Source organism: Fistularia commersonii, chromosome 3 (genome assembly GCF_037954325.1).
Source record: "Fistularia commersonii isolate RoL2024-O1a breed Wild chromosome 3, RoL_Fcom_v1.0, whole genome shotgun sequence".
NCBI lineage: Eukaryota > Metazoa > Chordata > Actinopteri > Syngnathiformes > Fistulariidae > Fistularia > Fistularia commersonii.
In genome coordinates, this window is record NC_141286.1 from 9,292,091 (window position 1) to 9,308,233 (window position 16,143).

General features: G+C 45.5%; 1 protein-coding gene across 1 annotated transcript; it reads left to right on the forward strand.

Annotated features, from left to right (window-relative positions):
• The first annotated feature begins 5,724 nt into the window (after positions 1-5,724).
• On the forward strand, positions 5,725-15,766 carry LOC147235429 (solute carrier family 25 member 36-A-like). Its single transcript, XM_086143550.1, has 7 exons — positions 5,725-6,151; positions 7,228-7,392; positions 8,569-8,646; positions 10,205-10,305; positions 12,204-12,270; positions 12,893-13,182; positions 13,272-15,766. The coding sequence occupies exons 1-7, from the start codon at positions 6,111-6,113 to the stop codon at positions 13,463-13,465; spliced, it is 936 nt and encodes a 311-aa protein (XP_085999676.1). The 5' UTR covers positions 5,725-6,110; the 3' UTR covers positions 13,466-15,766.
• Positions 15,767-16,143: the final 377 nt, after the last annotated feature.

Here is a 16,143-nt window from a genome sequence, read left to right on the forward strand (position 1 = left end):
AGGTCCGACCATGGCTATGGCTCCATAGGGGCCCTCGGACAATCACGGCTGAATGTGTAGTTGTGGATGATTGAATTAGGCTTCGCACAGAAACCTCCCGGGGCCCACAGTCATTCATTGTCCCCGCTTCCTCCTCTCCTGTATAATATCTGAGAGCATGGCAGTCATATGAGCCGGGCTGCTGAACGTGCAACCACTTAACTCGTCCCTTTTTCCACTCCAATCCAAGTCATGGGACAGGGCTGACCAAGATGCTGCGGGTGATTGGGAAGAGTGTGCTCCTGCGCGTGGGTGTGAACCTCCATCCACTCATTGGCCAAGGGTGCTCCGTGTGAAGTTGGAGCACTGTCGCTTCAGCGGGCCACACAGATGAGCGCAACGGTGGTTACAAGTGAGTTTTACCAAAACGTCCGCGGTGCATTCGAGGTTTCACCGCACCCGTCATTCATTTTGGCTGGTTTATTATTCCCTGCAGCGAAACTTTACCAAATCTATTTTAAAAAAAAAAAGCACGGAAATGAAAGACAAGAGTTTGCTTTTCTTCCAACATTGATCCGAAGCCTCACGTCAGTTTCATAAAACACGGGGAGGATTCAAGTGTAGCAATGGAAGGAGATGAAGGTGCTGTATCAGATAATGAGCATTAACAGAGAAAGTTGTGACTGTAGCCTTTCGAGCTGGGAAGAGTTGAACCGAGCGCTGCTCGGCTTGGTTCTCCGGCTCTTCTCAGTGTTCTTTTGCTGAAAAGGCCGAGAATGAAGGCCGAGCGGTCTCCTCACTGGCTGGGGATTCTTTCAGACATATAAAAATTTAAAGATGGATCAGGTCATTTTGGGGGGCGGCACAGTAGCGCAGCGGTTACCGCTTCCGCCTAACAGCAAGAAGGTCCCTGGTTGGAGTCCGACGGGCGGCCATGTTCAGGTGGTGGTTTCCTCCTGGTTCTCTAGTTTACTCTCACAGTCCAAAACACATAGGAGGTTCATCTGAGAGCCTAAATCGTCCAGATGCAAGAAAGAGAGGGCGAATCGTCATATGTTTCCCAATGACTTGCAAATGAGAGAGTGGTTGCATGTCTCCATGCTTGTGATCGATTGATGATCGGTCCAGGGTGAACCCTGCCTCTTGTTCAGTGACAGTTCTCATTGGCTCAACCCCTCCAGCGACCCTGAATGCAGTATAAGGGGTATTGATAATGAATGAATGAAGATATGGGCTGAGGACATGCTGATATGACTAGATCTGATTGCTGAGTATCCTCACTGACGACATACCAACACCGGAGCAGACCCTTGACCTTTTTGACCCTGTGACAGATCATCCTGAACCGTTTTTCAGCAACATAAATTAAAGAAGGTCATGGTCCAGTGCCTTCGGGGGCCCGGCGTTCCACGAGAGCGAAGGTTTTTCCGGAGGCCGACTTCCAGCTCAGTTACTGCGTATGTGTGTCACCTGAACCACATGCACTTCGGCGGTTAACGTTTAACCGGGGCCGCTTTTCACCGGCCTCTGCAAACGCAAACATGACTACCCTCTTTGCAACAACAGCGCACCGTGCCACTTTATCCTAGTTGGCTCCGTGGCACAGCAAGAAAAAAATTAAAACTTAATATATATATAAAGATACATACATATACACATATACATAGCCGTTAAATAGAGAAACATACTGTTATGGAGCTTTTTTGTTGAAATAATATGGCCAGATGGTCAAATGACGGTTGATCATTGATGCAATGTTGACCGACCACATGTTCCAGAAAAAACCTCTCCAGAGAGTAATGATGTAGAAAACGTGTCGCTGTCTCAAAATCCGACAATCCCGACAATCCCAGGGTATCCGAAACACAGCCCGGCTTTCCGTAAAATGTCACAGTGAAAAAAACAACTCACCTCTCGCAGCGAGGGATTCCCCAAAATCAATGTTCTTTATAAGGGAGCACCCTAATATGGAACGGAATTCACTTCCTCTCCCGGATTCACAGGGGCAGGGAACATACCGTGTTTATCACACACTCTGTGGCCTCCTGATTTTTTTTTTTTTTTTTTATTCTACCTTATTTGATACTACACACTAACGGGTCCATCTATCCCGCTGCAAAGATTGGATGAGGCATGGGAAAGAAGGAGTTTTAAACAAGCGTTGGGTTGAGTTGAACTTTAACTCTTGTTGAAATTTTTTTATAGCAACTGGAAGTGAATTTCTTCCCTCAAAGACATTTCACCTTTCATCCGAGAAGCTTGTTCAGTTCAGAACAGTTTTGAGCTTTTCAGGTCAGAAATGAAGAAGCCTCTCGGATGAGAGGTGAAACATCTGCATGGGAAGAAATTCAAGTCCAATTGCCACAAAAAGATTTCGGCAAGATTTTACCATGACCTGAAATGACTGAGAGCCTCCATAGACAACATCATTAAAGGGGTTACTTATGCTCAGGCTGCATTTATAAACACATCCATCTGTTTCAAATGTCGTCAAACGACATCACCCACATACTTCCCATGCAAAGTAATGCATCCACTAGAGGACAGCGCATGGTTCATGTTCACTTCTGATTTCTGTTTCAGATTATAACAAACATCGCAGCATGTAAATGGCTGATTCTTCGGCCTGGTTATACCGACGCCATGTTTTTCTCCTCTGTTCCTTCCGCTGGTCAGATTTAAGCATTCTGTGCAACACTGCCTCTCAACAACTTCAGGTGGTACTGCTCAGTTTGCTGCGTATGGCTACACGTCAGGATTACGAAGGAAATGAACACAGAGTAAAGCCAAAAGGCGTTGTCCATTGAGCTGAGCCCCAAGGCTACTGTAATCCGTTCATCTGAAGCAACAGCACCACAGCTCCGAAGCTCAGTGGGCTGGATATGTTTCAACTCATATCTAAAAATGTATCGTTTTTTTCATCAGACCTTCTGGATATTATTTTGAAAAGCAAGTGTTTGTTTACTGCCCCACTTAACTCTGTTGCCCATTTCACACATCAGCAACCAAAAGCGTAAAGTGTAATTGTCGTATTCAGATTAAATACAGTGAACTGACAAAAGTTTTTATTATTTGAACCGCTGCACCTCTAACCAGTCCATAGAAGCATTTTCATGCATAAAACTGGTTCCTGTTACAAAAAAAGTTGTGGACTTCTGCTTCAGAGGCCGACCAGCAAACCCCAGACGAGTATTTGCTCTCAAAGTTCAGGCAAACATTTTGTTTGACTATTTTTGGCCAGACCTGTCCGGAAGACACCGGCATCTTGGCCAGCACCTGACCAGCCAAACAAGCACACTAAAAATACACTTTCCTGGCAAACAGCACCCAAAGGTCTGATTTGTCAGGCTGAAACTGAAACTGTGCTCGTATTCGGTTGACGCCATTTCACTCTGTCTGGTTTTTAATCCTGAGTCACAAATGTTTGACACATTGAGTGGATTCCAGATTTATTCCTGGCGAATCGGGTTTCCGTTTCGGAGTGACTCTGCAGCCGGTTAGCTCACCCCTTGAGGAGACACAAGGAGACATTTCAAAGATCTTCCCATTAAGAAGATCGGCCCCGGTTACGTAAAGGTTTAATAAAGACCCGTATGGAAGGAATTGCGCTTTAATCACTTTACGGCATATTAGTTTAATCTGAGATGGGCTTGCATGGCGGACTGGCTGGTTGCTAGCGGGCCCAGCCGGATCTCACAGAATTAAAAAAATGTATAATGGGAGTTTTTCTATACTTTATGGACCGTTCAAAGCAGATGAGCCAAGGAGATAAAGGACAGGCGACACAGACCATCCAGATATATTCAAAATGTATCGCAGTAAAAGCCTGGAGTTTAAAGGTGAATCATCAAATCACATGACAAAGGGTATGAAATCATTTGATTTAATCTATGCTTATATATTTCCATATATTTTGTTGGTACTTATGCCTCATAGCAAGACGGCTGATTCTAACAGGAGGTGTTTCAGTGTGGAGTTTCCATGTTCCCCCTTGACTGCATGGGTGTCATCCAGTTTGCTCCAACAGTCCAAATACATGTATGGAGTTCCTTGGATAGGTGAATGAGAAAGCAAATGGTTGTCTCTATATGTGGTCCTGGGATGGATTGGCAAACGGTCAAGGGTGAACTCAGCTTCTCACCAAATGACAGCTGGGGTTAAGCTCCAGCCACCCCCCTGTGACCCTGTGTGCGGGACAAGTGCCAAGATAGTAACTTAATGACTGAATTATTTGGTTTAGATATTTAATGTATTTTAACTTTCGTGAGAACCTTGCATTTTGCCATGCTGACCAGTGGCATGCCCTCGCATCAAGACCAAGAGTGTGGCGAGCGTTTCACTCTGTGACCAAGTTCTTAGCTGAAAAAAAATGTCCGCACCACCGCCAAAGGAATTGCAATGAGTGACAATCACAGTTTCACAGCCACAGTTTTAATTTAGACTGGCACTATAATAGCATTTAAAAATGTAAATATACAAGACATACAAAAGAGTGGATACTATGGATGCTGTAGTAAAGAACAAACCACTGATTTGGGTCTCAAACTTATTGGGAAATTGCTTTTTGTTTTTGGCTCATGTTAAATGCAGGGACGGTATTTCCCCACAATGGATTAATAAATGATTAATTATGAATAACAAGGAAAAGGAATGTAGTATGTAGGGACAGGAGTTGAAAATTAGTAAAAGCAATAGCTCTAAATTCTCTGTACAGGATATCGATGCATTCTTTGCAATGAAACTACTGTAGGTGAAACTATAGCAACCTTATCCAATTAAATTCTATTCTATTCTACTGCTTAGAACACAAGAAAAAAAGCTATATTCAACCCCTGTTGATTCAGAAATATGCTAATGTGGGTACTGTTTCTTGTCTGACTGGCATGGGCCTTTGGCTTCGTATTGGTAAATTAAACAATATCTTCTCAAAAGGAAACTGCACATATGTCATTGGCCCAAATTATGCATAGTTTGCCACAGAGGAAAGGTTGAGTGTAAAGCGACTGCAGATACGCTCCTGTTCCGTTTTGCCTTTCATGGAATCCGCCAGTAATGCGATGAGAGGCTGCTGCACATGATCTGGCCTGGTTTATCGGTCCCCTGTAATTATGAAATTAAGTAGCGCAGGGATTTTATTCTGTCAACCAAATTGGAAAACCTCGTTGTCTGTGTACACGCAGTCTCGGTTCAACTCTGCGCTTGTCTTCTTACACACTCTTAACACGCACAGAGATTTCCCATGATAAAAATAACATGAGTAAAAATACCAGGGACACATTTACTTCACAAATCCTTATATTCGTCATTTCTCTTTTTTTTTAAAAATGATGGTTGTAAACATTATAATGTTGCAGCCAAATAGGAGGAAGTGGTATTAGTGGTTTATGGGGCTCATCTCGTTTATGCCCACAACGTTACAAAATGACATGACCACGCCCACCAGAGGGATCGGAAGTATATAACATCTGAATAAGTTATATCACAATTAGTTTCATTCCAGTGCCGGGAAATAAATATTGAGTGTAATAAATCTATGTGTGTGATAAGTAAATCAAATTTGAAACTAATAACTTTGAAGCATGTCTACGTTCTTCCTTCCGTGGCCCGACTCCACTGACCGTTGGTTCTTGCTAGCTTTAGCTTCTGCCCTTCAAAATAAAAGCGCTATCACGTGAAACAGTAGTGACGGGGCGGGCTTGCGGGAGGCGCCAGCCAATCAGCGCGTCCACGCGGAGGCTGCCCTTCCGATGATAAACAGTGGGACTTGACGCGCCAGGCTCGCAGTGAGGCCGAGTCGTGAACACAGATGCCGGCGTCACTACGGGACCGGAATTACTTCCAGATGTCCAAGAGCTACGAACAATAATGCCGCAGTGTCGTGTTTCACTCGAAGAGTGGAAACTGTCGGTGTAGCGCCGACGACTGTCACTGAAAACCGGCTAGCCGCTCCTGCTAACCTGAGCTAGCTCCCCTAGCTGTTACATACCCTCGCGCTCGGCTCCACGCAACTGACCTCCACCACAACACAGTCGGTGCCGATACCACCTGCGTTTTGCCAAGTGGGGCCGTTACCGCCCCCCTAAGTTGTCCACGCGTGGTGCCCCGTGGACGGTTCACGAATATGATCCAGAATGAGTCAGAGAGATACCTTAGTTCATCTGTTTGCTGGAGGGTGAGTATTTCTCCTACGTTAACCCTGTAACCGTATGTGCGCGAGGTTGCTAGCATAGGGGGGCGGCTAATCCCACGAAAGCTACAAAACAATGGAGCGATGTTGTTTTGAAATACGGCCGATGGGAGCGATTAACGATCGGCGTGTCCGGGTGTCAAGCTAACTGTTTTGTAACCGCACTGAAAGACGTCTAAGATCGCCGAGCTCAATGTCACCGGTCTGCAATGACATCCCGGCGTTTGAATGAAGTGTAGGGGGGCGGCGGCGGCGGTTTGTTGCGCATGCCGTTGCTGTTCGGAGAGACATGGATCAGGGTCCATTAAAACAGCATGTTTTGCAGCTCTTAACTAGTCAAGCCGGAGGTTATTGCAGCCGGAAGAATCGGGAAAAGTGCCAGCATTCTGGCTTGTGACTCATGTCATTATCCCCTTTTCACGTTTTATGACACCAAGTTGTCGTTTGTTTGCATTTCGTGTTAGGTTAAGCATAGATGTTTAAAATAACATGCCTAGTAACTACTGTCGATCGTTACGTCTTGGGTAAAAGGAAAAAAAAAACCTGTTTGGGTAAGAAAGTGAGGAAGTAGTTCATTTAGGTGGTTTGAAGCTGCAGGGAGGCAATTTTGAACAGCAGAGAGGAGGATGTCTAAACTTCATGTCAATCGTTTCAATTCTGATGCAATGTTTTCAAAGTGTGACATTGTTTTTAATAGTAGCTATGGCGCTTTCCTAAAGCAATGCACATATTCCTAGAATATGTACATTTGAGGAATTGAGATGTCACTTGGCACCGAATAGAGGCTCGCTGCTATTTCCTACGAAACACAAAGCTATCCTTGAATTGCTCTCTGTCCCCGCTTAGTTATTTCTCGTCTACATGCCACGGATCTTTAAAATTCCACCTACCGCATCATTAGCTAATTTATTTTTACAAGATAATGCATGCTTTTCACTCCTATGACTGTCCTGTCTATTGCTGAGAAAGGACTGACAACCCAGTTTCAGTGTATATGCACATACCTCACATTGCCTGCGGTCTCACCTCAACTTTTTTCTTTCCCCCTGTCTTTTTCTCAGATGTGGGGGCACGGTAGGAGCCATACTGACTTGTCCGCTGGAAGTCGTGAAAACTCGCCTGCAGTCGTCCTCCATCACCCTCTATGTGTCTGAGGTCCAGCTCAGCACCGTCAACGGACCTAGTGTGGCCCGTATGTCCCCACCAGGCCCCCTGCACTGCCTCAAGTGGGTTCTCTAAATCGCCTTTGCCTGTCAATCATGCTAACTGGCAAGTCTTCCCCACAGTGTATATTGGTACATGTCTTACTCCAGCATGGTGCTGTTTGTGGTTCTTCCTCTTTTGTGTTCCTGGAGAGGATTTGGCAGCAGAGGTCACGGTTCGTCCATCAGTAGCCACAGGCTGTCTGACAGCAGGGATATCATGCTGCCCTTGTGCCTCATTGTCTGTGTGGAAATAGATAGAGACAGCAGAATGCTGAAAAACCCAAGATCACTCATGATGGTGTAAAAGTCTGCTTGATTTTGGTCTGTGTTTTTTAAAAAAAGAAAAAATGAGGAAGCACGTTGAGATAATTGCAACCGTGTTGCTGCTGCTCCGAAGATGACATCCCCTTGGCAAGCCTGACCACTGCCTGATACCAAACTCCACAACCTCAGCCTTTTTGAGAAAACCAAACACTGAGACCACACCACTTGATTTGTACTATTTGAGTGCCAGATGTGTTTTATGTATCTGCACCCTGAGGAGGAGAATAGGCAGGTCTTCGGTCTTTCTTTTTGTTTTCCTCTTTCCACATTATCAGCTCAAGCTTGGTTTTGGTGGACAGATCTCAGCTTCTGCCTCACATTTACTATCCCCGCCCCCCCCCCCCCGGATGTGGCGGCTCATCAAAGCAAAGCCTACCCATCCACTATTTGCCGTAATGGTTTCGCAATAAAATATTAATTAACTGAATACGTTCATAGTTTTTCGTGGGAAAAAATTGTTTCGGGTCGTAAGCAGATCCACGTGCACCGTGGTTCTTTTTCTCTAATTTTACAAAGGGAAAATGCATGTTTATAAAGCTCACTTTCACCCCATCGTCTATGTCATTTTCATGACAGAAAGGTCAGCCAACGTGCTTGTAATAATTATTGCTATTTTTAGAGCCTGGTTCATATTGAGCCATGGATGTGGGTTAAAGTTGACCCTGATAATAGCGAGAGTAAAGGTCTGAGGTGCTTTGTCGTGGTTGCCCGTACACAGGGTATCAGTGTCACGGGGAAATCTCAGATGGTAAGAATCACGGTGAGGAATACCCCTTCGCTGAGAAAAGATAGAACACAGGCTGTGGTGCTCCATGTACCATCATCTACTGGTGAACAATGTTAATTTTCCTCTTGTGTTCTCTGTTTCTCCAGACTGATTTTGGAAAAAGAGGGACCACGCTCCCTCTTCAGGGGCTTGGGACCAAACCTGGTGGGCGTTGCACCTTCTAGGTAAGCCGGCAATGGACTTTTCTCATCTTCGTCGGTGATCCTGAGAGTTGCTCATTGACAAATGTATCGCTTTTTGTTAGAATTTAGCAAGTCTTTTTATATCTGCATATGGGGCAGGTTCACCACCATGCAGACCATGGTTTTGCAGCTTGCTCATTCATTCATTATCCACAGCGCTTATCCTACACCCAGGGTTGCAGGGGGGCCAGAGCCTATCCCAGCTGTCAGCAGGTGGCGGTGGGCCACATATAGATTTACCATTCATGTGTCTGGGCAATTTAGAGTCTTCAATTGACCTGCTGCATGTTCTTTGGCTGTGGGAGGAAAATGGAGAACCCAGATGAAACCCTTGCATCTTAATTAGCTTAAAATAAAAAAAAAGTCCCTTCTCTTGTAGGCCCAGCTTCTTATTTCTTCTGTCATCCTCATGTTTTTTTCCCTCAACTTGACCATCTGAACCACATTATTCCACCCCAGAATTACCACTGTTCTGTGAGTGTACAGTTGTCCGTCAACAAACCAAGGGGAAAAAAATGTCTGTACCTGTTTTAGTTAATATCCCCAGCTTAAGTTCATCTCAGCATGTCTAAACACTGGCACCTTCTACACAAGGTCTGCATACATGGCCTGTCAGAGCATCCCAAGGGTTATGTAACCACCGCAGAGGTCCTAGGGGATACTTGGCAACAAAATACCATTAGGGTCCGTTGTTTGCTCAGCAGCTCTATGCATAAGATCTGCAAGATGGTGCGGCAGCAGGACGTCGAGAGAGGAGAAAAACAAAGCGGGTCATTTTCTAAGAAATGGTGTAACCGACTTCAGTTGGTTAATGATACAGATTGCCACAGATCAGCATTCAGCTGGAGTCCGGTGGGGATCGGAGCAGGCCGGTGCCAGCGTTCGGCATACGTGGACTGTTTTGTTTCGAGAAAATGCAGGGAATGCTGATCCAATGAGCTGTGTAGCGTAAGGCCAGCGGGGCCTCGTGGGCTATGACGTAGATTTAAACATGAATGCACAAACAGTGGTAGAATGAAATAGGACGAGCTGGAGGCACCTCCTGTTTGTCCCGACCTGTTTGTCTCGACCTAACACATTGGATAGATGTTCAGCCGCACACATACTTTTTTAGACTGTCAGTGTCCACACACTCGCCACCATTTTTTAGGTAATCGAGATGGAGATTAGCCAAAAGAAACAGATTTCTGGTCACTGAATAGATTCATTGTGAACACGAGCCGACTCTGATGGGGCTCTCAGCTCACTACTTTGCTCTTAATGGAGTTTGGAAGCCGATTAATATGAATGTGACGTGCGGTCAGCTGAGTTTTTCTTTCTCAAAGCATTGACAGTGTAATAAGATTCAAGACTCAAGGCATTTATTGTCATATGTACAGTGTGGAAACATATTTCCCCATACAATGAAAATAATACAACTCTGCTTGTGGCAGTGTGTACTCACAGGTGAAAATCATTTTCTCAAAACCCCTCGGCACCTGACGCCCCTCTTTTTTCCGGCTTCTGACAAAATATACTCTCCCCCCCGGCCCTCCAACAGGGCGATCTACTTTGCTGCTTACTCCATGGCCAAAGAGAAACTGAACGGCATGCTAGAGCCCGACTCTACGCAGGTTCACATGGTCTCAGCTGGAATGGCAGGTAAGCAAAACATTGTTTGATGTACTTTTACCACTCTGCTGCAACTCTCTTCATAAAAATGCCCGGGTAGTGCCACTTGAATGAAACAAGTAGTTCACACACACACATACGATCAGCCTTGCTAAACTTGTGTCACGTTGCTTCATTGCTCATTAGCACTGGTTTTGTTGCATTTTTCTCAAGGGCGGTAAGGTACAACATTCGAATAGTGTACCAATATCCTCAGGACCGCTGGAAAAGAAAATTTTTGAACAATTAATCGCCGGCCAGAAAGAAGAAATCTTGTAATGTTCTCAACGATGGACTTCCAAGCAGCTCTGCATTAAAAAATTATTTGCATGCGGGCGTCTAAATGTCAGGGACGGCTCTGACCTCCATTTTGATGCCGTAACAACGAGCGCCCGTTATCTCCTCCCGATCCAGCTGGCAAAATACTACAATGTGGGTCAGCCGGGCGGGCTGTAACTGCCATCTATGAATGTTTGTGTGAACACACACATGAAGGGTCACACCCCTTGCACGTGGAGCCCGCTATGACTTGGGCCTTTTCTGTGTTCAAGGTCAGTCATTTGTTGGTATTTCTCCTTGTGAGAGCCAGCCCAGGCTGCCGTGACAGGTGATGTGGTATCAACCAGCAATAATTCATCCTGTCGATGCTTTTTCTATTCCCATCACCACAGCAGAGATAAGATCCCCAGGTTGCATGTCGGATAGTGACTGTGTGTGTGTGTGTGTGTGTGTGTGTGTGTGTGTGTGTGTGTGTGTGTGTGTGTGTGTGTGTGTGTGTGTGTGTGTGTGTGTGTGTGTGTGTGTGTGTGTGTGTGTGTGTGTGTGTGTGTGTGTGTGTGTGTGTGTGTGTGTGTGTGTGTGTGTGTGTGTGTGTGTGTGTCACACACACATGTACACCCTACTTAATCTTGGATCACGCTTCACAACAAATATATTGAAACCATCAACTCTCACCGCCTCATTTACAGCAAAGTCAAAGAACATGAGTCTCATAACGTCCCGGTGAAAAATTAAAGCAAATTAAAAACAGGATATAACCCCTTTGCTTTAATTATGTATTGATCTTTTTTATTTATTTTAAACACAAAAGCAATTTTTGTGTAACTTGTCAGAATAAATAAAAGGGCAATATTTATTATTCTGTTTGACTTAAAACATGAAGTTGATGAAATATTGACTCAGGGCCTCAGATTTACATGTGAAATCCAGAAAAGCAGAAAAAAAAATAAAATAAAATAAAAATAAATGAATTAACCATGGCACATTTAAAACGGTTTGAAGATGTTGCTTTTAACCAACGGGTTCAGCGAACAGGCAAAAGAAACCGGTTTGACACTTGGCATTTAAAATATGACTTTTCAATACGTGGCTAACATAATTAACCTTTCTTAACCCCTGCTACCTGTGATAAAGCTTGCTTAATGTTGCCCCCAAATGGTCAAGAGCTGCCTCAGCTCCCATTTGTAGTTTTCATTTTCTGAAATAAATTGCTGAGTTATAACTCACCACACACGTCCTCTGATTGGCCAATCAGATGCACTCGCTCTGTGCGTACAGGAGGGGGCAGTGTTATCCGGGTCCATGTGAGGATCAGGAGCAATTCTCTAAATTTCCCATGCTGCCTTCCGTTTATCTTCTAGGTCATCAGTCAAGCTGCAGCTTCTTCCATGTGACACCCCCCCATACCCCCAATTGTGTAACTGCGTATCTTAGAAATTAAAAATCAATGTATTCTATAAATTCATTTTTATCTTATATATTCTTGATGTTGGTTGTCTGTAGCTTGCTATGATACCCCTTGTGCCCTTTAATTGCTCCTCGGGGACTAATGAAACTTCTCAGATTCTCATTGTAATCCCTACCTGCTTTTTTTTTTCCTCCCCCTGCAGGTTTTACAGCCATTACAGCAACCAATCCAATATGGCTGATAAAGACCCGTTTACAACTGGACGCCAGGTAAAGAGACATAAAAGACGTACTATGCGGTCCAGAACTTTCTGTTTGCATTTAACAGAATAAACCTGAAATCAATCTCCGCCAAGAAAACTGCAATCAAAACCAAACCAACAGAAGCTGCTTTTGGCCTACTTTTATGACAGCGAATTGTAGGTCATATTGCTGAAATTGCGTGCGTGTTTGCACGGAGGTGGGGATTGTGGCGTCGCCTCGGGCCGGAAGCACAGGTCGAAGCTTCTCCTGTTACTAAATTCGCAGTTCAGCCATGAGCTTTTAACTTTGTGTCCGCCCCCAACTCACAGCCTGGCGGCTTCTTTGGCGCCGCCATGACAACTGTCCAGCCAAAGCTCACCCGTTTCCTGCAGCCACTACCTCCCCCCCTTTAGTCAGAGGCGTATTCTTCATTTATATATCATGTGTTCTCTTTAAGCTTATTTACCGAAATTCAATTATATTAAGATAATTATTATACATCACAGGGGGAAAACAAACCAGTCCCCTCATTGAATTATTTCGAAGATTGCCACGCGAAATAAAGAAAACAGCTTAAGTGTGTTATGGTAAGAATAGATGTGCACTGACGGCTAGTATAACAGTGTTTGTGTGTCCTGTCCTTCGTCAGGAATCGCGGCGAGCGGAGGATGAGCGCCTTTGAGTGCGTGCGGCGGGTTTACCAGTCGGACGGCCTACGGGGCTTTTACCGGGGCATGTCTGCCTCTTACGCTGGCATCTCAGAGACTGTGATCCATTTTGTGATCTACGAGAACATCAAGCGGCGCCTCCTGGAGGCTAAGGCGGCTCCGAACATGGACGAGGAGGAGGACGCGTCCAGGGACGCCTCCGACTTCGTGGGGATGATGCTCGCCGCCGCCACCTCCAAGACCTGTGCCACAACCATCGCTTATCCTCACGGTACCGAACTTCATTCGATCAGATCAACCGGACCCAATTCTGTGGCCGCAGCTTTCATATTAACCACCCCTTTATTTCCGTCTTTGCAGAAGTGATCCGCACCAGGCTACGTGAGGAGGGCACCAAGTACCGCTCCTTCTTCCAGACTCTAACGACCGTTCCCAAAGAGGAGGGCTACCGCGCCCTGTACCGCGGCCTCACCACACACCTGGTCAGACAGATCCCCAACACCGCCATCATGATGTGCACCTACGAGCTGGTGGTCTACCTCCTGAACCGTTAGCCCCATCCCTCGCCCCCCCGTTTCCCCACGCCCTGCCTTTAAGACAGTAAATGTGACGCCATCCTTAGTTAGAGATGGCAAAGCGAGTAGAAGGCAAGTGCACACCGATCGGGACGAGGGAATGGAGGGAACTGCACCTCCGCCGTCTGTCTCAGCAACACCGCCGGTGTTTAAAAAAAAAACGAATGGGTTCGTAACCAAAGGCTCAGCGAGGGGGGTGGAGGGGAGATCCTCCAGTTGACGTGGGGTGCCGGGTTAAGCAGCAAGAACGGCATGGTTTGCCTTCCTCCTCCTCCTCCTCTTCTTCTCCCTCCCCACAATTAATTTGTATTCCAACCCGCCCTCCTCACGGCTCAGCGCGCTACGTAGTGTCCAGAGGGGTGAAGAAAGAACCCGAGCTCAAGCATATTCTGCCTCTTAACATTACTAATTCTGGGAAAAGAAGTCGAGTCATTTGATCCCCCCCCACCACCTTGTGGGCACGAACCAGCGATGATCCCCCCCCACCTCCCCGCCCACCTCCGGGTTTAAAACGCCCTCCGGCAGAACCAGGGCTCTCTCAAGTTACCCGGGAACGAGGCACAGTTTGAGGCTTGATGAGTTTAGTAGATATGGGAGGCGGTGGTGAAGGGTGTAGAGGTGCCTTGTGCAGAAATGCAGTGTCAGGTTTTGATCTACAAGAGCGGGACGGGACTGAGGAGCCCCCTTTCCCTTTGGGGGGTGTAGCCACACACTGGTACGCGATGGCGTCAGGACATCGCGTGGTGTGAAATGCACCCATCTGACTCCGTCGTCTCTAATGCCGTCAGATTGACGTGTTAAGGGACGTCCCCTAGACAAACCGAACCCCCTCATGTGTTGTGGAATCCGTTGAAGAGTAACCAGCAGGATCAGATGGAGCTAGAACATCCGGTAGACTAGAATGTAAATACAGCGGAGAGAAAGATGGACAACACTTATCCCATTTTTGTTAATAAAGGTAAATAACTAATTTTAACAAATTGCATTATTGATAGATCTATATTACATATATATCTATATATATATGTATATATATGTATACATATATATATGAATACATAATATCTGCCTACATGGTGTGAATGTGTTGCATTTGTCCAATCAGTAATGGGACGGCAAAGGCAAACGGATTTTGAGCACCTTCTCCGGTTAAGAGAGAAACTTCCTGTTTGGCTCTAACAGTTGCTCTTGTTACATGGCAGTGTTTTTTTTTTTTTTTTCATCTGTCTCATACTGTTCACACCCCACTTGTCTCAATACCGTGGGTCCGTTCAACCAAGCGAGGACAATCCGCGAGGATAGGGTCACTCCAGAAATCTAGCGGTACCACCCAGCTGCATCACGTGATCCCAACGCAAGCACATTAAATCCCGTAAATCGAACACAGGCCCGTTAAGATACACTAATTTGTTACATTTAAAACAGGATTAAACCCTTTTTTTTTTACTGCCATTGTCTTGTGTGTTTGAATATTATTACAAACAAAAATCACCTTATTCTCATGATAACAGCAGCAAGGTTGATCTCTCGTTGCGTCATGGCGGTGGAGCCAGTCAGCCTAAAATTCATCTTGACTTTGCCCACCTTTTTATTTAATTCTCCACTGTCTCTCCTTTTGGATGGTAGGAGCAGATTAGGTGAACTGCCCTTACCTGCCCAAATACATCCGCAACCCCATCTCTGTCTGGACTCAGTTGGAAAATCCCAAGACTCCGCTCATTTTGAAGGCACCCTTGCACTCTAAGGGTCTCGTTTTGCAGATTTTCTAATATATTAACGCACACTATACAGGTAGTTTTGTTTGTGTGTGTGTGTGTGTGGGGGGGTGCGTCAATGAAGCAAACAGAATTCCATTCAACACCATGAGATGGTGAGAAAATATGACAATAAAATGCCAAAACTATCTGTGTGACTCCATACTGTGAGAAGTGTGTGTGTGGCTGTTTGTTTGTTTTGGGGGGATGGATTGACCTTAAACATAAGTGCAACTCTTTTTCCTTTGCCCATCAGTGTTTGTTGTGTTCTCTAGTTTGTCCGCTCTGATGACAATCCCATTATTCAATCATGTCTCGTAAGCACTCTGCCCACAAGCCGCAAACACTGATAATATCTTTTTTTTTATTTTGTTTTAATACATGTTGCCTTTTCCCATTGACCTTTGGATCCGTCTCTCCCGGGTCGCCCCTGATGGAGCCACATGTGGCTCGGTCTATGCATCCTCTTACACCTCTCTTATTTTGTTACAGAACAATTCAATAAACAGGAAAGAGTGCAAATACATCCACTGGTGTCTGTCCTTTACTTGAAGTCCAGCAGGTGGGGCTAACAGCCCGTGGTTATCTCCCTCGCTCTGCAGCTCACAAGTGTTTTCTTGTGCCCTGCACTGTGGACGCTTGCAGAGCGGACCTTTTTAGCAACTGAAGCCAAAGAAAATAAATGACCGCAGAAAAATAAGTAATGGCGGCAGCCTCAGAAAAGAAAAAAAAACACACTTACCTAAACCACGGGTCATTTCCTGGCGTAAGAATAGCATCACATCATCAGGTTAGTGACAAGTTCCCCGTTGGGGCAGATTACCTTGTTGCAGAGACATTCAAGAGTCTTCTCAGCCCCTTTCTCACGGCAGGAACTTCTTGCTGTTCCTAGTACCTTTCCAG

Bases quoted from the DNA above. Each gene is read 5' to 3' on its own strand.
- LOC147235429 (XM_086143550.1), top strand. From the start codon at position 6,111: ATGAGTCAGAGAGATACCTTAGTTCATCTGTTTGCTGGAGG. The intron at 10,306-12,203 runs GTAAGCAAAACA...CTCCCCCTGCAG, and splicing joins GGTCTCAGCTGGAATGGCAG to GTTTTACAGCCATTACAGCA. The intron at 13,183-13,271 runs GTACCGAACTTC...CCGTCTTTGCAG, and splicing joins AACCATCGCTTATCCTCACG to AAGTGATCCGCACCAGGCTA.